Genomic DNA, 27772 nt, shown 5'->3' with positions numbered 1-27772 from the left:
CAATTGGCTTCAGAGACCTTTTGTTGCTTTAATTTCTGTGCAATCCAAGTGCGAGTCTGTTTTGCTTGAGAGGGAACATTTTTTAGCCTGGTGCTTCTCTTGCTCAGCTTTGCGGGTATCTGAGCACGAGCACTTTACAGACAGAGGAGCCCATTAATGCTGCTCTGTCTCGAGATTTCTCTAAAATAACAGGACTTAAATCACTTGCTTGGAGGGGGAAGGCAGGAATGATTGATCCACAGGGATGGGTTCTGTGGGGCTGGGCTGGGTACTTCTCACCCCTTTCTCCTTCCTGGTGATTTCTCTAGTCCCCCCCAAGAGCTGAAGTCGCCTCAGCAGAAAAGAATTTGGTTTGTGAAACGTGTCACGCTTTGTTTGGGGGAGGCTTTGTTTTATTTGATTTTAAAAATGTGTGTGTATTTGTTAGGGAAGGAGCCTGTAGTGATTTTTTTCTTGAGGCTGCTGATCTAATACATTCCGCACAGCCATAAAATATGCTTTAGATAAACTTCTCCTGCTAACATCTGTGAGGAGCAGTGCTCTGCTCGTTTCCATGCTAAACTGGTCGTTAATGCGCCGGCACATCCCGCCACGTCTGTCAAACCCAATCAGTTTTGCCAGGTAGGGCAGGTGGATAAATCTGTCTGCCTGCACACGCTGCTCCTTCTGATATCCCTGCGTGGCAGGAAAAGGCAGGAATGGGGGAAATCCTCTTGCTGGCTGCTGGGGAGGCGTGTGCACGCCACGGGAGGCAGCGGGGAAATCGTGGGATTGTCAGTGCAGGGCTGAGCTGGGGAAACGCGGCTGGAGAAGGGGTTTGCAGCAATGCAAGTGATTTTCTGTCCCATCCACGCCTGTCCCTTTGACAGCTGCTGGCAGCACGCTGAGCTGGAGCCCAGCAGAGCCGGATCTGGCTCCGTGCATCCCCTGCCAGCCGGTGGGAAAGACAGAGAAACCCAGTGGTGACTCCAGATGGGCCTGGCCTGGCCATCCCTCCCAGCCCTGGGCTGGCCAGGGCACACCTTCCACTCCACTGCCATGCTGGCCCTGCTAGGGGGACACTGGATGTGTTGGTGTAATGGTTTTGAAAGCAAAACCAGAGAGACTCCAAGTCAGAAATACAATTTAATAGGGAAAAAATAGAAAAATAAAATACATGCAATAGTACAAAAGAAAAACCACTGACAGAGTCAGAATACAACCTGACACCCTGCTAGTTAGCGTGGTGATAGCAGTCCAGTTAAATGGTGGCTGCATCCTCCTGCAGGGGCAGATGTGGTTCAGCTGGAGCAGTGCTCCTGGAGAAGGTGCAGTTTCCTCTGAAGCTCCAGGGATGATGTGCAAAGGTCTGGCTTTCCTCTGGGATCCAGTGGCAAAGGCTGCTCTGGTGTTCCAAATCTCAGTTTTTATCTGGGTAGGAAAGGCTTGGCTCCTGCCCTGGCTGGAGCATCTCCCAGTGGGATGATGGAATTTTATCAGTCATGCCCTGGGACTCAGTGGCCATGAACAGGAGATATCTCCTGGAGGGAGGATGGGAAAGATAAAGAACATTTTCCCACCTGGTTTTGACAGCTGCCCATTAGCAGAGGATATCTGCACACAGATAACAACCACTGCCCCACCTGGCTGGAACACACACCTTTGGGCACATCTTTACATTGTAACCTAGGACAGTTGGGTATTGGACAATATCCAACATTGGAACAGCTCCCCAGGGAAGTGGCAGAGTCACCACCCCTGGGAGGGTTCACAAAAGGAGTCGAGGTGGGACCAGGATCTGGTTTGGTGGCCATGGGCACTGGTTGGAGGTTGGGCTTGGTGATCTTGGAGGTGTTTTGCAGCCTGAATGATTCTGTGTTCCACAGGAGAGGGGGGACACAGCTCTGGCCATGCCCCTGGTGACAGATGTGTCCCAGCAGGGACCTGACACGCTCCAGGAGTTGGGTTTAATGGTTCCCTTCATGGCTCCAATTGATACAGCTGGCAAACACATTAAAGAATCCAGCAGCAAAGCAGACCCATAATTAATAAAATCCAGATTTTCATCTGAAATCATTCCGGAAATAGCTCCCTAATGAAGGGAGGGATGGCTGTGGGGGGACAGTGTGAGTGTGTCCTGCCTGGGCATGTCCCTTCAGCCAGGGAGTGAGGACTGAGCTCCACCAGTGCCCCCAGCACCCTCCAGACACCCAGCAGAGCCCTGGCAGAGCAGGGGACAGCACCAGCTCTGAGCCCTAAACAGCAAGTGCCTGTCTGGATAATTCCAGGAAAATCCCACCAGCCTGCAGGATCTGACAATCCCCACCAAAGCAGTGTGAGGATGGTGAACTCACAGTCAACCAAATAATTCCATGGGCTGTGCCTGCTGGATGTGGTGAGCTCCTCTGAGGGCTGGGGGTTCTTCCCCAGGGTAATTCCAGGAGATTCCTCATGGCCTGAGAAGGGAGAGGCTTCCCCAGGGTATCTCAGAGAGATCCTCGTGCCCTGAGGAGGGGCAGGTTTGTGCTGGCAGGAGCTGCCACTGCTGCCTCCCCTCAGCCCGCCTTAGAGAGGCTGTTCAGAAGCAGTTTCAAGTGCAGGCTGAGAGGGAAGCTAAAGTGACCAATAAAGTCTCTCTTCAGCACTTGTAGAGCCTTGGGATCCTCTTATAAATCAAAGCCTGCAGGTAGACTCAGGTGCTGGAGCACAGAACCACAAACAGCATTAATGAGGCCACGGAACATCATCCCCACGGTGGCAGAGCAAAGGGGAGGGTGTTTTATCTTGCACAGCCTGTGACTCTAATGATGGTGCAAGTCCTTCAGAAGGAAAAAAAAAAAAAAAAGGACAGTCTGAGGAAAAGGACCTTCTGGGCTGGCTCCTTCCCAAAGATCCAGGAGCTGCTCATGTTGCCTGCCTGCTAATTGGAGTTGGCTGTAACTGATTTAGAAAGCGATGGCCTTAGGGAGCTGAGATTGTTGTTTGTGTTTGTCTGGGATTAAATACAGATGGAATTAAAACGAAGGGGGGAAAAGAGCCCCCCAAGAAGCCCTGGAGTGGAGGAGGGAGCTTTGATGGAAGGAATTGCTGCTGCCGGAAGGGAGCGGGCGCTGCAGGGTCGGGGTCTCGCTGCCATTCCCATGGAAGCACCAGGGAAACAATGAAAGGGTAGAGACAGAAATAGAAAGCAGAAAGATGAGTGGACTCTGATGAAAGGAGTCGTATTAATAATGAAAACTGGAGGGTTTTGAAGCTGCTTTAGAATGAATTTTCAAGGCACAGAACCTCTGGGGAGCAGGGGCTTCGGCTGCTGCTGCAGCCCTTTGGTGGAGGCACAGACCTCAGGTGCTCAGAGCTCCCAGCCAGGCTCTGGAAGCACAAACTGCAGGAAGAGACAGGGAAATACCTGGTGGGTTGGGCTGGCCAGGCCAGAGGCCTCCAACAGCAGGAAAATTGGAGTCTCGTGGTTTTAGGTCACAGCAAGATTTCTTCACAGCTGAGTGCCAACCACGACACAGCCAATAAATCATGGCAGTGACGAAGCACGAGGCTGGAATCATTAGCAGATGACACCCTGCAGATGTGGGGATGTGGAGGGGGCTGTGCTGGCTCTGGAGCAAGGGGAGGGGAAGGCAAGGAGGAGCTCAGCTCCGCTGACATTGAGCAGTGGCCTCGTGCACTGAGGCTGCTGTGGCTGCCAGCACTCCCTCACTGGGAAAATCTGTGCTGGAAGGTAACTTTCCATATCAGTTCTGAGCCTTGGCTCAGCTCATAGCTCTGGTTTTAAAAGCTTCAGGAACATTTGATACCTGGTCTCTGTTTAGTGAGAGCAGTTCAAACAACTCCCCCTGTTAGAGCTGCAGCTTCTGGGGGCAGGGGATGGAAAACAGGAGCCTCAGGCCCTGAGTGTCCCTCAGGTCACTTCAGAGCTGTCTGGGGGTGACTGTGAGCAGCTCCCTTTCCTCCCAGCACCTCCCTCTGCCCCTTTCAGCACCCCTGCCACCTCTCCCTGACTGGCTGCAAATCTCCTGCCAGCCTCATTAACGTGGCTGCCAGCGAGGTTCCTGGAGACACTTCCAGCATCCCCTGGAGGAGCAGAGGCTGAGAACACCCCCAGCTGGCTGGGCTGTGCCTTGGCTGGAGCTTTGCCACCTGAGAGCCAGCAGCAGGCATCTCTGGGATGCTGCTGCACAGCCCCAGTCTCACCTCCCAGTCTGACCAGTCTGGGGCTGCTCTCCCAGTTGTGCATTGATGGATGTGAAAAGAAGGGGGGGAAAAAAGGATCCAGCTCCTACAGAGCTGCCTCCAGCTCCTTTCATCACCTCTGAGCTCCCCATGGAGCCTCAGGGTGCATGGCTTGGGCAGGCATGGGAGATAGAGAGGGGAATTTGTGCTGGATTTAAAGGAAAGGGGCCACAGAGCAGCTGACATGTCAGGGGCACTCGATACCAGGGGTGTGGGCAGGAAGAATGTCCCCAAATCTGCCTGGAAGCTGCAGTAATTCCTGGGACACAGCAAAATCCCATCCACAGACAGCCCCAGTGTGCAAATGGGATCTGGTGTCTGGAATGAGAGTGTCCCTGTCCCTGCTCAGAGAGGGAGGGGAGAGCACAGCACCTGCCTGGGGGGCTGGAACTGCAATTTGGGGTGTGCCTGCAGCTTCCACCCTCTGAGCCAGAGCGAGGAGCAGGGAGACTTGGAATTGCAGCTTTGCCTTGGGAATGTCCCCAGGAGCTGAGGGTGGGCTCTGAGCAGCTCCTCTGTGAGGAACTGAGGGACAAGGCTGGATTTGGGCTGAATTTGGGCTGGATTTTGGTTGGGTTTGGGCTGGGTTTTGGCTGGATTTGAGCTGGATTTGGGCTGGGTTTGGCTGGATTTTGGCTGGATTTTGGCTGGATTTTGGTGGATTTTGGCTGGGTTTGGGCTGTGTTTTGCTGGGTTTGGGCTGCGTTTTAGCTGGATTTGGGCTGGGTTTGGGCTGGATTGGGGCTGGATTTGGACTGAATTTTGGCTGAATTTGGGCTGGGTTTGGGCTGGATTTGGGCTGGATTTGGGCTGGGTTTGGCTGGATTTGGGCTGGATTTGGGCTGGATTTGAGCTGGATTTGGTCTGGATTTGGGCTGGTTTTGGTCTGGATTTGGGCTGGGTTTGGGCTGGATTTGGGCTGGGTTTGGCTGGATTTGGGCTGGGTTTGGCTGGATTTGGGCTGGATTTGGGCTGGATTTGAGCTGGATTTGGTCTGGATTTGGGCTGGTTTTGGTCTGGATTTGGGCTGGATTTGGGCTGGATTTGAGCTGGTTTTGGTCTGGATTTGGGCTGGTTTTGCCTGGACTTGGCTGGAAGAGCTGTTTCCACGCAGAAGGAACGATGGCAGAGCACCAAGCTGTGCCAGCTCCCTGCTGCTGCTGCTGAAATCCATCTTGATGTGCTGCCATCCAGGCAGGAGGCTCTGCCCCCCCTGTCTCTCCCCCAGGACTGCCCATGGAGCTCAGCCTGGGTCTAAAGGCAGGCAGGAGCAGGAGCTGGCTTAGCCAGACCTGCCAGCATCTGGGCTGGCTCTCCTCTGAGGCTTCTCTTTAAAAGGAGCTTTGATTGATAAATTTTCACTCATTTTTGCCTGAAGAGATCTCGCAGGCTGTGCTCGCTGCTCCTGGGGCAGAGGGATGCAGGAGCAGGGCTGGGACTGAGCCTGGAGCCCAGAGGGGAGCACAGCCCCTGCCAGGGCTGAGCCAGAGCTGCACAGACACCCAGGGCTGGCTCTGACCTGCCCCAGCAGGGACACAGAGCTCTGAGGGATCCAGGGCTGTCTGCTGGTCCTGAGCTTGCTCCTCACACAGGGGGCTGGTTCTGGGGGCACAAAAACTCAGCCTCTACAGCAGCAGCAAGCAAAACTGCCAAACAGAGACCAAGACCTGTTTCCAAAAGCAGGAAAACCCTTTGTGGCACTGCCTAGGATGAGGAATAAAATCCTCCTTGAGACACTCCAACAAATACTCCCACAATAATCCCACTTTCAAAGCTGTGTTTTGAGAGGCTGGTCTGAAGATGAAGGTGTGACTATTGAGAGCTGGAGGTGTCTGTAGTTTGACACAGGTGAATTTTAGAAAGAAAACAGAAATATCTGGCAGTGGCTTCAGCAGCTCAGCTCCTTGCTGCTGGGGATGGATGAAATGGTTAAGTGAAGGTGTCTTCTCTCTGTGCTTTCTTGGTTTCTCTGCCTCCCCGTTGGCACACACATCCACGTTCTCTGTTCCTCTCCCATCTGCTTCCCCTTCCCAAAATTCGAACATTTCACTCTTAAAATTTTGCCTTCATGTATATGAATGAAAGAGAAAAATATCACTGCAAACCATAAGGGCTCAGTAGCTGGGATAAATTCTGATCTGCACCATGAAACCCCCTGAGGGTGTGGTCGCCTCCAGCTCTGCCAGGTTGTGCTGTTGGTGCTGAGCATCCCTCACAAGGAGGTTGTTTCTCCATCAGGGTCTCAGTTGTGGCTCTCAGATGCTGAATTTAGGCAGGCAGGGGTGGTGCTGCCCCAGAATCTCGGTGTGAGCACTGCTGGGTGCAGATGAGGTGGGGGTACCACTCCTACAGCAGCACAGGGGGCTCTGGGGGGGCTGCTGGCCTTGTTCCATGGCCATCCCTGGGGGATGTAACTGGAGCAGCACTTTGGGGGAGATGAGGCCTCTTGCAGTGATGAAAGCACTGGGGCTGTTCAGGGAGGAGTTGTCCCAGTGTTGAATTACTGAACCACACACGCAGTATTTGCCTAACCAGCTAGACCTGAATTGCTGTTCAAACACTGCTCTGCTGCCTGACGTTGGCAATCAGGGAGCTAATTACACTGGATTAGGGTTTTTCTCTTAATTACATGAAAAATTTAGCGTGGCTGATGTTCATGAGGCTGCAGGGGATTAAGGAGGAAGCCATGTGTTTATCTACAGGTCAGTTGTGGGAGCCAGAGCAGGAATGTGCTGGAGCTCTGTCTCTGCCACCCCTGCACATCCCAGCCCGAGCCCATCTCCTGCCGCGGGTTTTGGGCCATGGGGACCAGGAGGGATTAGCAGTGCTGGGGGAGCCAAAGCAGGGCTGGGGCAGAGCTGCCTCTGTCCTGCTGCTGTGGGGCTTGACAGAGCTCTGGGCAGCTCTGTCTCACCTCCTCTGGTCAGCTCTGTTCCTTCTCCTCTGCTCTAGGCAGCTCTGCTCCATTTCCTCTGGTCAGCTCTGTTCCTTCTCCTCTGCTCTGGGCAGCTCTGCTCCATCTCCTGTGCTCTGATCAGCTCTGCTCCATTTCCTCTGGTCAGCTCTGTTCCTTCTCCTCTGCTCTGGGCAGCTCTGTCCCACCTCCTCTGGTCAGCTCTGTCCCACCTCCTCTGCTCTGGGCAGCTCTGCTCTATCTCCTCTGCTCTGGGCATCTCTGTTCCATATCCTCTGGTCAGTTCTCTCCCACCTCCTCTGCTCTGATCAGCTCTGTTCCATCTCCTCTGCTCTGGGCAGCTCTGCTCCATTTCCTCTGATCAGCTCTGTTCCATCTCCTCTGCTCTGGGCAGCTCTGCTCCATTTCCTCTGATCAGCTCTGTTCCATCTCCTCTGCTCTTGGCAGCTCTGTTCCTCCTCTGCTCTGATCAGTTCTGTTCTTCCTCCTGTGCTCAGAACTACAAGCAAAACCTTCCAGCAGAAGCCAGGCTCAGGCTGCTCTGTGCCCCTGGACCAGGGTGTTCAGGCTGTGCTGCTCATGTGCTCCAAACCAAATTCCAGCTCCAGTCCTGCAGCCACAGCCCCTTTCCCTCCCTCCTCCCTCCTGGGGTGTCTGACACCACTGGTGTGCCCTGCCTGGTCACCCTGTGTTGTTGCTCCACCTGCCCTCGTGTCCCTGTGCCAGTGGCACCCGTGGCCACCAGCAAAGAGCTGTGGCATCAGTGAAGTGACCCTGTGGTTGTCACCAAGGACAGCACACACAGCAAGGCCTTGGGCACATCCCCTCAGCTCTTTGTGATTTTATTCCCTGTGGATGGGGGGAAGAGGGAAGCTCTGTGGGACAGGGCTGTGGCTGCTCTGCAGGGAATTTCACTGTGCTCCAGACCCAGCCCTGAGCCCTGGCTGGTTCAGAGTTACACACACAGCTCCAGCTCCTGCAGATGCCTCTCCTCCCCCAGCTGAATTTGAAATTAAACTCTGAATTTGGGTATTTGAGGACCAGCAAGCTGATCCTGCCTGATGCAGAGCAGGGCAGTGTGTGCTGCCAGCTCTGGGAGCAGGAATGGACAGGGACAGGGTGACAGAGGCAGGGACAGGGTGGCAGGGACAGGGTGACAGGGACAGAGGGACAGACGTGTTCTCTGAGCCCAGCCCAGCAAATCCCACCACATTCAGGGTTGTGCTGAGCAGTGTTCCATGTGTTGCATACCCAGATTATTCAGAGCCAGTTCATCTGCTTATCTGCTGATTAATTCTGAGATGCTGGAAAGGGCATGTGCCGAAGGCTTAGGGAGTTACAGTGCGGAGATGGAAGAGATTTTGCTTTTTATTTTTATTTTTATCCTTGATCTGCCCCAGAATAGCTCTGGGGAAGCAGCTCAGAGGGGCAGGAGGAGCTTTCCTCACACACAGGAGCCTGAGCTACCTCAAACCTCTGTCTGATGGAGATTGGGGCATGAATGAGCAGATAAGGATCAATTCAGCCCCTTGGATTTATATTGTAGAGCCTCCCATCAGGAGCCTTTAATGCTTCCAGGACAGGGAATGCACCAGCAGGTGTCCCTGGGTGTACCAGCCCCGCTGGTCCTGCGTGGTGCCTTCCTGCAGGAGACAGGAGACACCTGTGCTGCAGCAAGAGAGGATGGAGCAGCCCAGCAGAGCTGATTCCCTGCTCTGAGTGCCCAGCCAGGCTGGGGGGAGCCCTGGGGCACTGCCAGCTTGGCTGGGGCTCTGTGTCCTCACACGACCTCCCTGCAGGGCAGCTCCTGCAGCCAAACCCAGCCTCTGGCCAGGGAGAGGCTGGGGACACACTCAGAGAGACTCTGCCCCAATTCCCAACCAAAACCTGCCCATTCCCCCTGCAGCTCTGAGTCCTGCTGGGCACAGCGACCTGGGGATGTGGGGCAGACTCATTTCCCAGGATTGGAGCTGAGCTGAGCTGAGCTCTCTGTAATTTTCTCACATCCTCTGCCCCAGCAAGGTTAGATCTGATCAGTAACACATGACTGGCTCTGCAAGCACAAGTGAAACCAAAAATATGCACGGCCTCCTTGTTCACCTGATCGCTGCTGCCCGACCTAGAGCAGAGCAGAACCACCAGGCAGGGTTTATAAACCCCAAAGACAATAACATTTAGATTCTCTTATTTCCTTCTGGGTTTTGGCCTTGGGCAGCTCAGAGTCTGGCTCGTGTTCCAGCACTCCCGGGAGGTGCTGGGCAGGAAACCGAAGCCATTTGAAACAGATTACTTACATGATGTTTTCAAAAAGGAAAGAGAATAATATTTCCTGAGGAACTCTGCGGCTCCCACCTGATCAGCTGGAAGCTGTGGCTTTGGAGGAACAGGGTTTTTGTGTGGCAATTTTTGACAGTCATTTAGTTTTTCCCTCCTTGGGGAGAATCACGACTCACTGAAGCTCGTTTAGAGCAAACTTCACATTAGACAGTCTTGTCTAAGTGGCTTTTGATGCCATTTTACATGGCCACTCAAGGTCAACAAAGCAAACTGAGCAAGACCAATCCCTTCAGCTGTGAAATGCAGTGCTGGAGGAGGATGTTGGTGGGGAGGGCCAGCCTGGCACGGAGCTGTGCAGGATTACTCAGCTGGAAGGGCACAGGTGAGCTGTGGACACATAACACAGATGCAGGGCTATTTCAGGGGCTTTGGGCAAGAGCTGCAAATGGTTTGTGACAAGCACATACCTGGCACCTCCCTCGCCCTAAATACACCAGAATAACCAGCCCTGGGCTTGCTCTGGTGCTTTGTGTCCATCACAGGGGCTGAGGCTCAGCACTCAGCCCTGCTTTCCTCCTCTTGAGCTGATCTCACTCCCCAGTTGCTGCTCACACCTCCCTCCATCCCGAGATGTGCTCAGGGAGTTGTGGGTTTCTGTCCTGGCTCATGTGTCCCTTTGTGTTCCTGCAAACACCCAGCCCAGCTCTGGCTCAGGGCAAAGGGCACAAGGAGGGCAAGGAGTGGGGAAAGGCAGGGAGTGACTCGGGGTTTGTGCACAGCTAACCCAGGCTGCCATGGAGAACAGGAATAAAACCCCTCTCTGCCTGTTCCTGGAGCTGTCCCGCTCTCTCATTTGTGCTTTCATTCACTCCCCTTCCAGCAGGGCTGCACTGAACTGCACAGAGCAGGGCTGAGGCAGGGGGGGATGGAGAGGGGTCAGCACAGCAACACCCACCTCGTTCCTGCCTCTGGGAGGGCACAGCTTCGTCCCTTTGATGGTTTTGTGCCAAAATGTAAAGCCTGGAGCAGAGCAGTGCTGCTAACAATGATTGCCAGTGCCCAGAGACACCTCCCCAAAATCAGACAGGAGGGTGCAAAGGGGATTACTGCAGAACAGAGGGAGAGGACAGCCCTGTTCCCTGGGGACAGATGACAGAGCACAGGGTTTGTGCCCTGAGTGTCCCCACCTTCTGAGGCTGTGTTTGATGCTGCTGGAAGGTGCAAGGCTGCTGGCCCTGGACCCCCAGCAATTCTCTTTGCAACAAGTGCTCCACAGGAAAGCAGCTCTGCTCCTCCTCAGCATCCCCTGGAGCCCCCAGGTTAATCACTGCCTCCTGCTTTTGTACTGAGCCCTCTCCTGCACTGGATTTCCTCAGTACTGTGGAAGAAAATCTTTTGGGCACCTCATACATCATTTTCTGCATCTCACTGCTGGTTTTGGCTGATTCAGGGCTGGGCTGTGCCTTGCAGTGGTTGGTTCCTGCAGCAGGGTGTGCAGAGCCTTCCTGGGGGCACAGAATGGGAAGGAGCTTCCCTCTGGGTGGGAGGGAGAGCTGGGCCTCCAGGAGAAGACAATGCTGCTGATTTAAAGCACCATCCAAAGCAATCCAACCTCACCAGCCCAAATTTCATTCTAATGAATCCATCCCCGGAAGAATACTACTTAATTAATTAGCAGCTCATTTGCATGAGGTGGCATGTTATTAAAGTTCTGCTGCTGCAAGTAGGGCTGTGACAAGGTGTGAGCTGACAGCTTTTCAAATAAAAAGTCTTTTCAAGGAATGATCTCTCGAACTGGCAGCTTTGTTCTAAACGAGCCTCTCATGCAGTAATAAATTAAAGGCATGGGGCTGCTGATTAGGCTCTGCATGGTGCCTCTGCTCCATCCTCCCTGCTCCATCCTGCAGGATCAGCTCTGCACCAGCTTGGAGGGAGCAGGAGGATGGCACAAGGAAATAAAGGCCTGGAGAAGGAAAGAACCTCTCCAGTGGCAATTTCTCATAAGGGTTTGTTCTGTCAGGATGTCTGAGCTGCTGCTTCACCCCAGTAATCAGCTCCTTGCCCTGCAGAAATCCTGCAGGGGATCCTTCTCCCAGTCTCCTTCCTCCTGGGAATGGGAAGAGCTGTGTTCATGGAAGAGATGTTAATGGAATCTCTTCTCCTGGCACATCCAACACTGTGGGTGCCCTCCAGAGCTGCTCCTTGGGGTCACAGAATGGTTTGGGCTGCAGGGACCTTCCAGCTCACCTTGTTCCCTGGCAGGGACACATCCCAGTGTGTCTGTCCAGCCTGGCTTGGCACCTCCAGGATGTGACACCCAGAACTGACTTGGTGCAACAGCCTGCTGAGTGTGGCTTGAGCTTTTACAGGGAAGGAACTGTGGTTTTTAATCTGCTTTGTGTTTCAAAACCTCTCTGGCCCTCCCTGGAGGTGAGCTCACACTCAGAAGTGCTAAGGTTGAGTGTTCAGGTCTCAGTTTTGGCAGTTCTGGGCAGGCTGCAGCCACTTGCCAGAGGCAGGAAACCTTCCCTGGAGGAGCAGCCACCCTCCCTGGGCTGGGGATGTGAGTTCATTGGGGTTTGTTTGTTTGTCTGTTTGTCTGTTTGTGTGTGTGTGCTGCACCACCAGCAGTGTGTGGGTGCAGCTCTGCAGACACAGCCCCAGCCCAGGGGGCTCCCAGTGCCCCCCCAGTCAGCCCAGCCCCCCCTCTGCCCCCCAGCTCCTCTGGGGAGCTGCAGCTTCCCTTTGAAGGCTGAGCTAGCATTTCCCCAGCAGAGAGGATGGGAAGCACGAGTGGGTGTGGAACAGACACACAGAGACATTTCTGCCACCAGGGCTGGGTTCTCCAAGCCTCAGGTGCAGAAATGATGTGGGGCAGGGAGCTGGGCAGAGGCTGGAGCCCCCCTGGCCCCCCTGCCCAGGTGCTGCCCCAGCTGTGAGTGCCCAGAACTGCCCCACACCTGCTCCCCTCTGCTCCCTCCTCCAGGGGACAAACCCAGATGGAGGCACAGCCAGGACACTCTGCACATCCTGGGAGGGAGGAGCTGGCTGAGCCAAGTTTAATCCCGTGGGAAAGGGAGAGGGGAGCAAGGGCAGCCCCAGCAGTGATCAGTGGGAGTGTTTAATGCTTAGTTGGGCGGTGTGGTTTGGGGAAGGATGGATTTTCTCCTCCCCCAGGGAGCAGAGCTGGTCTCCAGAGCTGCTCTGCTCCCAGCATCTCCTGACAGTGCTGAGCTCCTGCAGGGAACCCATCCAAGGCTTTGGGACAGAGACAGAGGTGATGCCCACTGTGACAGATCCATTCTGGCCTCATCTGGGAGAAATGCATAAAGAAAATGTGACAGGAGAGAAAGAGACTGGGAGATGAGGGAGCCTGCAGGTAATGAAGTTAATTGGATATGCTGATTTGAATTGAACGTGCATGTAAGGTTTGTCATTAACTTTCTCCTGGACACATCTATGATTTAAAGGAAAGATCCTTAATGGGATTACTATTTCACTGGGATTCCAAGGGGGAGACTTCCCAGGCAGAGCCCAGCCCATTCCTGCTGTTCCTGCCTGCAGGAGGGACGTGCAGGGGAAGATTTCTGGGGCTGGGCTCCTCCATGGACAGGGGCACAGTGAGGGATCCTGCTGGGCCTGGGGCCCTGGCACACCTGCCTTTGCAAATTCAGATCCCAGATGTGGGGTGGACTGGCTGAAGGATGCTCAGAAACCCCCACACTGCTCTGGGTTTAGTGATGATCTGGGAATGGCTCCAATCCAGAAGTCAGAGGGAGTCTGGGAGGTCTTTCTTTACTCCCAGAATTTCACACCTGAAGGGCTCTTGGCGACTTTTGGGGTGATAATTTGCAGTTCCAGTTGTGGATTCTCCCCTCCTGGAGGTTCCTGTGGGTGTCAGAGGATGCAGGACCAGGAGTATCACACAGGCCCAGCTTTTCACTTCATTACAACAAGAAGCAAGTTGAGGCAGTGCCTGCTGCTCCTGGCCCTGGGAATCCTCTCAGGAGCCCCTCCACTGCCCCCCTGGCTCTTCCAAAGTGCTTTGGGACCCACCAGGCACCTGCAGACGTGGGGAGAAGCTGCAGCTCTGAGTTAATGGGTGGCCTTGCTGCAGGATGCAGGGTGGGGAATCAGTCCCCTCACGCAGGGACTTATTCAGCTGTTTTTCCTGGCAGCAGGAATTCCATCATGAGTCAGCCCGGTGGAAACACCCCTAATGAAAACAGACAGGTAATTTAATCATGGAAAGTTCCTACAAAGAGATTCGATGTCTTCTAATGGGAGCCTGCAGGGAGGGACTGGAAGGGGATGCAGTGGGCACAGCACCTGGGGGAACTTTCCTGCCAGAGGTGTGGTGCAGCTCCATGTCAGATTAGATCCTTGAGCGGCTCCTACACGGCCACATCCCCTGGCACAATGTGCTGTTGTGCTAATCTCTGCTGATAAAGCCCAGCTTAGCCTGCAGCTGCTCTGTGGGGTATTAGAGAGCTCAGTGTGAGCCCTCAGCTCCTGCACACAGCACATCCTGCTCCTCCACGAGGGGCTGCCCACGGCCCTGCGAGCCAGGGATGAGTCTGGATTTGCAGATTATGTCCTTAGGCACTTCTCAGGAGCGATTTGTAAGCACCCAGCTGGAGGGGAGGGCTGGATCTGGCCCTGGCAGCTCCTCGTGCGGGGCAGCCTGAGCCGTGCCCTGCTGGGCTCTGCTGTCCCTCTCCCCACCCTGATTCCCCCTGTGCCCTCTCCTGAACCCTTCCCTGCCCTGCCATCCTGTCAGGAGAGGGAACACAGGGAGGCAGAGGGGACAGAACCAAGCAGGACCAGCGGAGCCCAGCCCCATCCCTCTGCCCCCCTCTCCCCCATCACCAGGGTGAGCCCTGGATTTGGGATGAGCCCTGGATTTGGGAATGAACCTTGGATTTGGGAATGAACCCTGGATTTGGGAATGAACCCTGGATTTGGGATGAGCCCTGGATTTGGGATGAGTCCTGGATTTGGGAATGAGCCCTGGATTTGGGATGAGTCCTGGATTTGGGATGAGTCCTGGATTTGGGAATGAACCCTGGATTTGGGAATGAACCCTGGATTTGGGATGAGCCCTGGATTTGGGATGAGTCCTGGATTTGGGATGAGTCCTGGATTTGGGATGAGCCCTGGATTTGGGATGAGCCCTGGATTTGGGATGAGCCCTGGATTCAGGATGAGCTCTGGACTCGGGAATGAGCCCTGGACTCAGGAATGAGCCCAGGATTTGGGACAAGCCTTGGATTTGGGATGAGCCTGTAGGTTCAGGGTTGGTCCCACACTGCTGCTGCAGGCCAGCTCAGGAGTTGTCTGGCCCCAGGAGGGCACCCATCCACGAGGCAGAGGAGTTATTTCCCTCTCCAAACGTCAACAAGAGGCTTCCTGCTGTGTGAGATGATCCCTTTCTTCTTCCTCGTCCACAGGAATCATCGCTCTTCTCTGACATCATCATTTGTTGCCATGGAGACCGAGCCCTGAGCAGGGATGCAGTGGAGCATCCTGGTGCCAGTGGGTGCCCCCGGCCCTGGGCTGTGGGCACGGGGCTCTGGGGGGTCCCACACCCACCCAGGGAAGGGGGCAGCGGGCTCTGCTGTGCCCTGTGCCCTGAGCCACCCCACTGTGACAGAGCCCCAGGGCAGCTCCCTGGCCTGTGTGGGGGCAGGGGGTGCAGGCAGCACCCAGCACCTCGTGCTGTGCCCCAAAACTCCCACTCCAGGCACAGCTCCAAGCCCCTGTCCGGGCTGGAGGAGCCATGGGGCTCTCGGCGCCGTCTCCAGCCCAGAGCTGCAATTCCCAGTTGGAATCGGTCTGCACCAGGCTTGTCCAGTGGTATCTCTCTTTATTAGCCCTGTCTGACCTCATTACTCGAAAGAAGCTCGATTTAACGAGCTGCCGGTGCCCTGAGGGAGCTCTGCAAAACAGTTGTTTTTCACAAAGGCTGCTGATCCTTCATGTCGGGGCTCCCATTCCAGTCTGGCCATTAATCAGGGGTTTGCATGGGGGTGGCTGTGGATCCCTGACAGCCCCGTGCTCCTGCTGCTTCTTCCTCAGGTGGTTTTTGTCCCTCTGTCCCCTGTGACTCAGGTGGCAGCACCCAGTAAGGCACTGGGCTCATACTGGTGTGAATCTGCCTCTAATTCTTGGTATTTCACAGGGGGCTGTGATGATCCTAATTCTCACAGGTGGGATTAAAGCAGGATTTGACCTTCTGCCTTTTGGGGGATTTTGCTTTCTGAAAATTCAGGGCTTTTGAGGCAGGCTTGGGCTGGCAGCTTAACCCTGCCAGAGGCTCCTGTGCCTGACTGTGGGTGTTCAACAGAGCACTGACATTCCCACCTGATCTTCTTTAATAGCCCTGGACACTCAGGAAGTGAAGGGAAAAGGAGAAATAGAGAAAATGAATGTGTTTGTGTGTACCCAAGATGTCTATGCACGGCAGGAGGCACTGGGGCCCTTCCCAAGGGGAGGATTTGCTGAGGGCAGGGTGCAGGGGAGTCTCTGCTCTGGCAGTGCCCAGATCTCCTGGTATTTCCAGCTGGGGTGGCTCCTTCCTCAGCTACCTCATAAGATGCTGAACAACCTGCTGTCTTCATGGGGACATGGACCATGTGCTCCATCCTGCCTCTCCCAAAGGTTTAGGCTTCAAGTTTCCCTGCTCTTTGGGAAGGAAGTAGTGGGGCACAAAAAGGGCTGGGGCAGCACAGGCATGTGGCTGGAGCCGAGGAATCTTTGGGATCAGAGATTTGGCATCTCTGGGATCAGAGCTTTGACATTTTTGGGATCAGAGCTTTGGCATCTTTGGGATCAGAGCTTTGGCATCTCTGGGATCAGAGCTTTGGCATCTTTGGGATCAAAGCTTTGACATTTTTGGGATCAGAGCTTTGGCATCTTTGGGATCAGAGCTTTGGCATCTCTGGGATCAGAGCTTTGACATTTTTGGGATCAGAGCTTTGGCATCTTTGGGATCAGAACTTTGGCATCTCTGGGATCAGAGCTTTGGCATCTCTGGGATCAGAGCTTCAGCATCTCTGGGATCAGAGCTTTGACACCTCTGGGATCAGAACTTTGGCATCTTTGGGATCAGAGCTTTGGTATCTCTGGGATCAGAGCTTTGACATCTTTGGGATCAGAACTTTGGCATCTTTGGGATCAGAGCTTTGGTATCTTTGGGATCAGAGCTTTGGCATCTCTGGGATCAGAGCTTTGACATTTTTGGGATCAGAGCTTTGACATCTCTGGGATCAGAGCTTTGACATCTTTGGGATCAGAACTTTGGCATCTTTGGGATCAGAGCTTTGGTATCTCTGGGATCAGAGCTTTGGCATCTTTGGGATCAGAGCTCTGGCATCTCTGGGATCAGAGCTTTGGCATCTCTGGCATCAGGGCTTTTCCAGGACCGTGTTCCCTCTCCTGGGTGGGCAGCGGGCGCATCCCGGCACATTCCCGGCACATCACAGCAATTCCAGATAATTCCTTGAAATTCCCGGCAATTCCCGGCACACGACAGCAATTCCCAGCACATCCAGGCACATCCCGGTAATTCCCGGCACATTCCCGGTAATTCCCTGCAATTCCTGATAGTTCCCTGCAATTCCCGGCACATCCAGGCACATCCCGACAATTCCCGGCACATTCCCGGCACATCCAGGCACATCCCGGCAATTCCTGGCACATTCCCGATAATTCCCGACAATTCCCGGCTCCCTGGCCCAGCAGCGCTGTCGCCGCCAGCCCCTGGCTCTCCCAGCCCCGCACACACCTCGTTGCCATCCAGCGCCTCTCCAAACACACAAATCCCGGTGGGAAGGACAATGTAAAGTTTGTTTATCCTCCCCCCTTCCCCTCGCACAGCCCCGGAGAACATCAATTATTCACTTTGGGAAGAGAAGGCTGCTGGAAGGGATGGCGCTTGGCACAGCCCGGGCAGGTTTTCCTGAGGGAAAAAATCCTGTTTTGGAGGGGTGGAGGGATGGATGGAGGGATGGAGGGATGGAGGGATGGAGGAATGGAGGGGGCTCAGAGCCCGAACTGAACGGAGCATGTGGTGCTCAGCAGAACGGGCTGGGCTGGCTTTGCCTCACTGAATCCTGTACACAGGAAAGTGGCTGCAGCATCTCCAGGTTTTTACAGGGATGAAGCTTCGGGAGGATTCCGTGGCAGGAAGAGGTGATGGAGATTGTCCAAGTGTCATTCTATAGGTGTCTAGAGAATTAAAAAATACCTCTGCAGTGTCTCGGCTTTGCTGTTGGCTGTAGAGTTTTGTGGTCTCCTTTCAGGCTTATTTTAGAGAGAATCTTAAAAGTTTACAATTTGCCCTCCTCTGGGATGGTCAACCACAGCTCACTGGCGGTCTCTGTGCTCTCCTTGCAACCACAAAACTCTCTCATTATTTCTCCTGGTCTGGCAAAACCACATTGGCTCCAGTGGGGACAGAACCTTTGCTCCAGCTCCTGCTCCCACGCTGCCTCTGCTCTGTCCCCAGCTTGGAGCCGAGATTTTTGAATTAATTCCTTTTCCTGCTTTCTCCTTCTCCTCTCTCCCCATCATCCCCCAGAGCAAAGCAGGAATTTGGCCGCTGTGAGACCCCCTGACGCTGTTTCTCCCCGCAGATCCGGGCCGATGGCCCCCCCCAGGGCGGGATCCAGTACGAGGTGGTGTCGGTGTTCAAGGACGGGAGCCCGGTGCTGCGGGACATGGCCTTCTCCATCGACCACAAGTACCTGTACGTCATGTCCGAGCGCCAGGTGAGTGCCTGCTCCCTCCCTGCAGCGCACACAGCTCAGCCCCGCGCCGCCGGGATGGGGACAAGAGGCTGGAGCGCCGGGAGCAGCTCGGGTTTTTCTGCCCCTGAGCAGAGATTGGCACCAGTGCTTGGGGAGGGTTGTAGCTGCTCGTTCCTGGCTGGCAGGGATGGGAACTGAGCTGCTCTGGGGCTCTGAGCTGCTCCTGCCTCGCTGCTGAGCCTGAGCAGGGATCCCAGGGCGGGCCTGCCCTGGTTTGTCTGGAGCATCCTTGAGCTCAGAATCCCTGAATCCCTGAGGCTGCAAAGCCCCTCCAGGGCCATCAATTCCATCCCATGCCCAATCCCCAGCTGTTAACCGAAAGGTTGGTGGTTCGAGCCCACCCAGGGACGCCAGATGTCACATCCCGAGGTGTCTCCTTAGCCCTGAGATCACCTCTGGAGGACATGCAGGTGGTCTGGAACCCAGCTCTTTCCAATGCCCATCAATGAGAGACTGCAGGAGGCTGTTCTTAGAGGTTTTCACGGTTGTTTATTCTTCCTTATCTCAGGAATGCTTCGTCCAGCCAACAGCAGTCTGCTCGCCAGACGTCCAGGGCAGAATCTGCCTGGCAGAGGCAGGACTTATCTTTTATAGTCTAAATTACGTACTAGGTATTTACAAATGACCCCCAATACAATACAATCTTGTTACATGGTGCAGCTCTGTCCTCATCCAATCTAAAAGTGCCAGCGTGTCACTCAGTATGGATGACACGGAGAAGAAGGAGGAAGAGGTATCCACACCCTCAATTCTCCATCTTGGCCACGTGTCCCTTATCACAAACATTCTAGAAATCTGCAATTCTACATTCTAACAGTCTAATTTACACTCTATTTATTTTTGCGGCTTGCATTTCTTCTCTCAATGTGGGCAAATTGTTCCAAGGAGCTAAATCCAGCCCTTGAGACACCTGGGTCTCATTCGAGGGTCTTTGGGGACCCCACCAGGGGGGTCTTAAACCTTCCAGGGAAGCCAGAGGAATACTTTGGACTCCCACACATCCCCAGCCCAGAGCACTGAGTGCCACATCCAGCATTCCCTGGACACCTCCAGGGCTGGGCACTCCACACCTCCCTGGGCAGCCCCTGCCAAGGCCTGGCTGCCCTTTCTGGGACCAGATTCTCCCTGGAATGGCTGAATTGATGGTGGCTTGATTCTCTCTGCATTTCTTTGTTCAGTTATTCACAGCGTGTTTGAAGGGGCTGCCAGTGAGTGCTGCTGCTGCACAGAGAGGGGACCAAGCCCCATTAACCGTGGCTCTGCTCTGTGCCAGCTCTGCTCGTGCCCTGGGGTGGTGCCCACCCCAAAAAAGCACAGCCCAAGTGATAATGGTGGGAATTGATGGCTGGCAGTCCACGGGAGGCTGGTGCTGGGGGAGCCACAACGATGCCAATAATAATCTGGGCCCTTCTGTTCCTCTCTGAGGCTCAGAACCACACAGAGCCCCCAGCACTCAGATTTCCAGGCTCACTGGCCCTGCTGAGAGTTTTTTTGGCTGTTCCTCACAACTGGGGGTTCAGGTTAATGGGGCTGGTGCCTCTGGGGGCTGGAGGCAGGAGAGGGGCTGCACCTGGAGGTGCCTGGGTGCTGTTAAATTGTTCTGTGTGCAGTGAGCCCCTGGGCACTGCAGCTTTCCAGCTGCCCTCCCCCCTGAGATGCTGCAGGAGGAGCTGGTGTCATCAGGGATGTTCTGATGGAGGTAGAGAGCAGCTCTCCTTGCACCTTGCACTGGGAGCTCCCAGCTCCTCCCAGGGCTGTTTTTCTGACCTACAGCAAGAAAAGAAAAAATTGGGAAATCCATTCCTTGGTTACAAAGTCATTTAAAAGCAGGGAAGAAATGTTTCAGAGGAGGGCAAAGTCTTGTCCCTGCTAAAAGCCTGGAGTGAGTGAACCCCTGAGGCTGAGGAAGACATTTTGTGCTTGTTAGAGCCTCTCAGGGACAGACACTTCCACCAGCAGCCACAAATTCCAGATCCCATCGCAGCTTGGGCTGGGATTAGATGGCAATAATGAGGATCTGTGCAAACTTTGCAATTGAATTATTTTATTCAAATGTTAATGCTTGGTCACTTTGTGCAGGAGCCACGTGCTGCCCGTGCTCCCACCAGGGAGGAAACGACCCAGTGTGGGTCTCAAACAGTTGAGGAACTGTTTTCATTAGGAGCAGAATCCAGGGGGAATGCCTCTAACTCATCTTTTATGAGGCAACAGCGTCTTAATATTCATCAAAGCACTAATTTGCTTAATTGTGAAACAAAAAGATGTGAAGAGAATTAGCAAATAATAGAATATTCCTGGAACATTAATTCCATTTTCAGCCACAGCTCTGCCTTGGGGAGACTCCAGGAGTTGGGGGCTGCTGCCTCTCATTCCTTGCAGGATTTGCCTCAGGATTTGCCTGTTGCCCTTGCAGCAATTCGTGCTCTGGCTCCCAAAATCCCAGCATCCATGCATATGGATCCTGTCAGCTCCTGTGACCCCAGTGCCCCCATCCTGCCAATGTGATAGTTCAGCAAAGTGCAGACAAGAATATATTTTTCCCTGGGTTCTCTGTAAAAGAAGCTGATGATTGAAAAGGGGTCAGCAGCAAGAGGAGGAGAGAGGTGCAGCAGCTCCAGGGCTGCAAATTTGAGGCTGCAAATGGTGGGAGGTGCCCTCAGAAGGGCTGAGAATGTACAGCAAAAAAAAAAAAAAAGCCTCTGCAGGCTGGAAATGGGGAACAAACTGAAATTCTGCCCCTTGCAAAATGCCACAGAGAGCAGCTGCTCCTGGCAGGGATGGTCACGTGGGGGAGGATTGTCCAGAGGGGGATTTGGGATTCTGGAGAGACAGAAAGAGCCAATGCCTGGGTCAGAACACGGCTCTGAGGTGTGGGCTGGGGTTTGGGGGAGCTGAGCTGGGGAAGGTGCTCCCCAACAGAGCTGGGGGCACCTCCTGAGCTCCTCTGGGCTTGGGGATGGGATCTGGGAGCAGCCCCAGGGGTCTGCCGAGGGAATGGGGCTGTGGGGATGTTCCTATAAAGGATGGGGCTGAGGGAATGGGGCTGTGAGGATGATCCTATAAAGGATGGGACTGGGGGGATGATCCTACAAAGGATGGGGCTGAGGGAATGAGGCTGTGGGGCTGAGGTAATGGGGCTGTGAGGATGTTTCTATAAAGGATGGGGCAGTGGGGATGTTCCTACAAAGGTTGGGGCTGTGAGGATGATCCTACAAAGGATGGGGCTGAGGGAATGGGGCTGTGGGGATGTTCCTGTAAAGGATGGGGCTGTGAGGATGATCCTATAAAGGATGGGGCTGAGGGAATGGGGCTGTGAGGATGATCCTATAAAGGTTGGGGCTGTGAGGAAGATCCTACCAAGGCTGGGGCTCCTTGGCACATTCCCACCCTCCGTGTGCGCAGGCAGCCCCAGGAGCAGCTCTGTGCCCACATGCAGGAAAAGAGCCTCTCCCTGCTCAGATCTGGAGCTCTGCTGGCAGCACAGCCCTTCCCCACTCCCCTGGCTCCTGTCCCAGCCCTGTCTGTGCTTTGCTCCAGTTTTTTCCTCCCTCTTTTTTTGAGCTCTCCCTGAGCCTTTCATGTCTCGCTGCCAACTCCTTCCAAAGCAGAATATTTGACATTTGATTTCACTCCCACAAAGCACAGAAGCAACAGTTGCACAGCCCAGTCTGGGGGAGAGAGGAATAAAGAAACTTTGCTTCCAGGCACTGGGAGCTCTTGAACCACTCGGTTGAAGGGTGGTTATTAGGAGTTCTTTCAGGTCCCCTTCCCACAGCACCTGGTTTCAAACACTCAGAGGGGAAAAGAGAAGTGGCTCTGACCCTGTTTAAAGCAGGAATTGATTTCCCAGGGTTGGTGGAGCAAACAAAGCTCATTTCTGCACACAGGCTGAGCAGGGCTCAGGGAGAGCTGGGTGGAGGTGGAAATGATGGAGAGGATGGAGATGGAGATGGAGATGGAGATGGAGATAGATGGAGAGAATGGAGAGAATGGAGGTGGAGGTGGAGATGGAGATGATGGAGATGGAGAGGATGGAGATGATGGAGATGGAGATGGAGATGGAGATGGAGATGGAGATGGAGATGGAGATGGAGATAGATGGAGAGAATGGAGAGAATGGAGGTGGAGATGGAGATGGAGATGGAGATGGAGATGATGGAGTTGATGGAGATGGAGATGGGTGGCATTGCAGCAGCTTTGTTACTCCAGGGTGGGAATAGCAGTGGGTCTGCCAGAGTTACTCTGCCCAGAATCCCAGTTTTTGGGTCCTGTCCCCAAATTCACCGTGGGCTCTGTGGTGGGTCAGTGTTGGGGGGACCAGCACGGCCACAGTGAGGGGACCATGGCTCTTCTCAGCCACTGCCCAGTGTGAGCTGCCTCATTTCTCACAGACAAATTCAATTAACAGTTTCTATCAGGAAAACAAAAACAAACAAACAAACAAAAAACCCATTAAAAGAAAAACCAACCCATTTATATTTAAAAAATAAAACATTGATGTGGAATTGGTCACGCTGCTGCTCCACTGGTCACGGGTGAGACGTGGGGGTGCCCCCAGGGCTGCTCAACAGCAGGTGAGGGGTTAATGGCAATGCATGACAAATGTGGGGCCACCAAAGCCCCCTGATTAAAAAATCCCTGTTTTGTCACAGAGTCTGTCACAGAGCCCACACCAAACCCCTGAACGTGCAGAAAATCTTCTCTGTGTCTTCCTTGCAGAGGGAAGGGCTGAGGCAGGAGGAGGCTGGAGATGCTGAGGAGCAGTGGCTCAGTAATTCAGCCCTGAGCATTCATTGTCTGGGTTTTTTCAATGTCTGAAAGCCCCAATTCCATCAGTCCTGCTGATGAGGGTGATTTGGTGGCTCCAAGGCTGCAGGAGCCCCCTCTGCTCCCCGGGGCAGGGCTGGGCTCCCCCTGCCCCATCCAGCCCAGCCCACCCTGTGTAACCATCAGCAAAAAACTGGGGCCAAAGATTTTCACAGCTCTCGACAGAAGAAGGAATTTGGCTATTTTTAAGCCAGCAGTGAGAGGAGCTCAATCAAACCCGGGGCAGGGATTGCCAGCTCCAAAAGATTTCACCACCTAATCAAGGGCTGCAGACGTGGAATTTAAATCAGCAGGATCGAAATGCTTGCAGGAAATGCTGGCTGGGAGGAAAATCCTCGTGTCAGTGGGGATGAAAACATCCCAGGGGCTGCTGCAGGGCCAGAGGAGCTGGTGCTGAGCAGGTGCTGCTCTCCCTCTGCCCTCACTCCCCCTTCCCTGCCCGAAAACAGCCGTGCCACCACCCTGTTCCCTTCTTATTTCCCTCTCTTTGCCCAGCTCATGATCCCTCAGCTGTTTTTTGCTCCTCATGTAAAAACCCCTGGGTGAGGTAAAAGGGGGAAAAGCAGCAGCTTCCTCAGCAGGCACCTGCCCAGGGTGCTGTGAGTGCAAAATTCCCCTCCCATAAACACCCTCCATAATTCCTGCACCAAAATTCACCCACCATAAACATCATCCACAATTCCTGCACCAAAATTTACCTGCTATGAACATCCTCTACAATTCCTGCACCAAATTCACTTCTCATAAACATCCTGCACAATTCCTGCATCAAAATTCATCTCCCATAAACATCCTCCACAATTCCTGCACCAAAATTTACCTGCTATGAATATCCTCTACAATTCCTGCACCAAATTCACTTCTCATAAACATCCTGCACAATTCCTGCACCGAAATTCAGTTCCTGTAAACATCCTCCAGAACTCCTGCACCAAAATTCACTTCCCATAAACATCCTCCACAATTCCTGCACCAAAATTCATCTCCCATAAACATCCTCCACAATTCCTGCACCAAAATTCATCTCCCATAAACATCCTCCACAATTCCTGCATCAAAATTCATTTCTCATAAACATCCTCCACAATTCCTGCACCAAAATTCCTCTCCCATCAACATCATCCACAATTCCTGCATCAAAATTCATTTCTCATAAACATCCTCCACAATTCCTGCACCAAAATTCCCCTCCCATAAACATCATCCACAATTCCTGCACCAAAATTCAGTTCCTGTAAATATTCTCCAGAACTCCTGCACCAAAATTCACCCTCCATAAACATCCTCTTCAATTCCTGCACCAAAATTTACCTGCTATGAACATCCTCTACAAATCCTGCATCAAATTCACTTCTCATAAACATCCTGCACAATTTCTGCATCAAAATTCATCTCCCATAAACATCCTCCACAATTCCTGCACCAAAATTTACCTGCTATGAACATCCTCTACAATTCCTGCATCAAATTCCCGTCCCACAAACATTCCCCACAATTCCTGCACCTCTCAGAGGCTCAGGAGCTGCTGCTCCCAGCCCAGCCGGGGTCACTCCGTGGTTAATTCAGCCACGGGGGGATGATTTCCCTCTGCTTTTACCAGGAATGTGGCAGAGCAGCCTCAGCATCCCCCGGAGAGAGCAGAGCCCGGAGCCGGGCAGTGAATTCCAGTGACCACAGCAGAGCCCTGGGGCATCCTCTGCTCCTCGGGGAGTGCTGGGTGTGCCCACTGTGGGAGAAGCTGGGCTCTGGAGGGCCAGTTTTGTGTTCTGTGGTAGAATCAGAGAACCCCAGGATGGTTTGGGTTGGGAGGGACCTTAAATCTCATCTCATTGCACCCCAGCTCCATCCAAGCTGCTCTGAGCTCTCAGGGATGGGGCAGCCACAGCTCCTGATTTCTTCCCACACCTGTTGCTTTTCCACAGAATAAATTCCACCCCCCCTCCCTCTCCACATCCATCGCTGTGGTTTTAGGTAAAGAAATTGTCTTTTAGCCTGCTCTAGGAGCAGTGAAATATTTGTTTTGCAAGTGCCCCTGTGGCAGGAGTTGCAGCTCTCCAGGGATAATTTGTTGTGCATTCCCCTGTCCTCTAACCCCGAGAAGTTTCAGTCCTGTGAAAACTGCTTAGCTCTGGACTGAACTTTCTGGATGCTGGGTGAGGGGGAGGCAGACAGGAGCTGCCCAGATGATTTAGGAGAGGTTGGGATTGGAGTGAGGGCTGAGAAAACCAGGGGAGCCCATCAGTCCTGGAGCAGCAGGGCTGTAAATACTGATGGTGTCCTGAAAAGAACTGAGAAAACATGATAAAAAATGCAAGAGATGTGGATAAAAGGGTCTGGAGTCATCAAGAGGGAAAAAATGAACTGATTAAAATTTTAACTACATTATCTGCTAGTTGAACAGCCAGTTAGCTGGACATAATCTCAGCAAACTCTGAACAGTGGCACAGGGAAAAGGGCTGGGCTGAATCCCACCAGAGGCATCCAAAATCCTGCCTCCCGTGGGCTGCTGCAGCTGCTCACCCTGTGCCCACGGGCTGGGACAGACAGGAGCTGGGGATGGGGCCAGGATCCCCGGGAGGAAGGGCTGTGCTCCTCTTCCCCACCACTGCTCCTCCTCCAGCCTCCCAAAATTCCTTTTCCCCTTCCCTCCCCGCGGTCAGTTAGCAATAATTAAGAAATCGCGCTAAAAAACTTGTCTGAGATCATTAACAATAGCTCCCTGACAAGGAGGATGTGATAATTAACATCAATTGACCAAAAAAAGCTGCAGCCCAGCCAGGTGGGACAACCTGCTGGCAGCTCTGCTCTCCTGCTGCCAGCACATTTGTCAGCCTGCAGAGCCCTGGCCCTGCTGGTCCCAGCACCTCCCCCAGCCACTGGGATCTCTGTCCAGGCTCCAAATAAATGTGGGCAGCTCAGGGCAGAAGCCTTTGAGGTAAGGAATCCTTGAGGAATGAGCTTTGGGTGTGAGCCTGGGGTCAGGGGTTTGTTTTTCCTACATGAGTTATGTTTCACACATTGCTCATGTGCTCGCTCCTTTCAAGTGCTGGCTGCCTTTGCCTGCAGTTTGTTTGTTTTGCTTTGGTTTTTCTTTGTATTAGGGCTGTTTCTTCCCCTGCCAGTCACAGCCACAGGGTTCCCACGTGTTTGCCTCGTTGTTTGCTTCCCTTCCCAGTTCCTCCTCTTCCACAGATCCATTGTTTCACTTCCAGGCGAGCCAGCACGGTCCTGAAGCATTTCCAGAATTTCCCTTGTGCACATCCACAGCTCCCCAGTGCTGCAGGGTTTGCAAAGGGGCCTGTGGCATCCTCAGGAGCTGGGGGCAGCTCTGATGTCCCTCCAGATCTGCTGCCACCACCATCTGATGGATCTGATGCTCCATCCTGAAAGAAGCTGAGTCCATGGATTCCCAGAATTTTTGGGCTTGGAAAGGACCTTAAAGCTCATCCAGCCCCTGCCATGGACAGGGACACCTTCCACTCTCCCAGCCCTGTGGGTGATGCAGATGTTTGAGGCTGGGTTTGGGGTGCTGCAGGATTTCCTGTCTGGATGGACAGACAGAGCCAGGTTTCCTCACCAGCAGTGAAAGGAGAGAGCTGTGTTCCCAGGAGGGAAAAGGGCTTTGAGGGAGAGAGCTGAAATGTCACACTCAGTGCTCAGCTCTGAAACTGAAAAGCAAATTTGGATTGCTGTTGCTCTTTAAAGTTCCCCTCTTCCCCCATTCCCCTGGCCCTGGAATCATTTGTCTCCCCAGCAGATGAGTTTGGGGGGTACTGAGCCAGGAATTGCTCACATTGGGCACCAACAGCCAGGAAACATAACTCACAATATGCTGAGGGGAGCTCTGAAATTGCACAAATTATTCTATTTTATACTTTAATTAGTTTGAATTAGCAATGGGAATAGATGCATAAAATGATCCAGTGAAGGGTGAAATGGAAAAAGGGCTGTGGTGTGGAGTATCACTTTATTATTGTGGGGCTTGTGCAGACAGTGTGCAGGAGTTTGTCCTGCTGGATCCTTTCCTGAGGACTGAACCCATCCCTGGAAGAGTTTCCCTCACCCCTGGCAGTGCCCAGGGCCAGGCTGGCCAGGGTTTGGAGCAGCCTGGGGCAGTGGGGGTGTCCCTGCCATGGCAGGGCTGGCTCTGGATGGGGTTTAAGATCCTTCCCAACCCAAACCATTCCTGGCTCTGTGACTCTGCCAGGCTCCAGCTCTGTCCTGCAGTGCTTCCCTTGGATCAGGCTTTGCTGGGGACAATGTGGCACTTTCCTGGTGGCTGTGGCTGGGGCAGCAGCTGAGAGCCCCCAGCATTGACCTGTCCATGCTTCAGCTCCTGCCTGGGCTGACTCTGAGGCTCCAAGGGGCAGAGGGATTTAAGAGAGTTCAAATCCTGACCCTTAAACCCTGAGCATCTTCTGCCTTTTTCTCCTTTACCCCTGAAGGTTCTGACAAACTCCCCCAGATGAGGTGGAAGCTCCTGCAGGTTCCAGACAGAAAATGATGGATGTGCCCCAGGAAAAGTGGCTGGAATGGTCTTGCAAGCTGGGAGTAAATATAAAAGTTAAGGCTGGTTGTAAAAGCAGAAAAAAAACCCCAACTTTTTGTGAGGTTTGTTCCTGCTCTCCCTCCTCCTCCTCTGGAAAAATATTTCCCACTGTGGCAAAAAATGTTGACGTTTTCTGGAGCGTGGGTCTGGAGGGAGGTACGTGGATTTCTC

At 53.6% G+C, this 27772-nt stretch overlaps 1 protein-coding gene across 5 annotated transcripts in view; it reads left to right on the top strand.

The window, feature by feature from the left end:
* The window catches only part of PLXNA2 (plexin A2), a 160012-nt gene that overhangs the window by 44732 nt on the left and 87508 nt on the right, over positions 1 to 27772 (top strand). For all 5 annotated transcript variants that reach the window (XR_008842366.1, XR_008842365.1, XM_056511326.1 and 2 more), the window contains exon 4: positions 18052 to 18186. Coding sequence is in view for 3 of the 5 variants with exons in the window: in XM_056511326.1 (XP_056367301.1) it covers positions 18052 to 18186 (135 nt within the window). In the remaining 2 variants the exon portion in view is untranslated. The remainder of the gene's footprint in view (positions 1 to 18051; positions 18187 to 27772) is intronic.

Source organism: Oenanthe melanoleuca, chromosome 26 (assembly GCF_029582105.1).
Source record: "Oenanthe melanoleuca isolate GR-GAL-2019-014 chromosome 26, OMel1.0, whole genome shotgun sequence".
Classification (NCBI taxonomy): Eukaryota; Metazoa; Chordata; class Aves; order Passeriformes; family Muscicapidae; genus Oenanthe; species Oenanthe melanoleuca.
The sequence above is the reverse complement of the archived record's forward strand: the minus strand, read 5'-3'. Positions and strand labels throughout refer to the sequence as shown.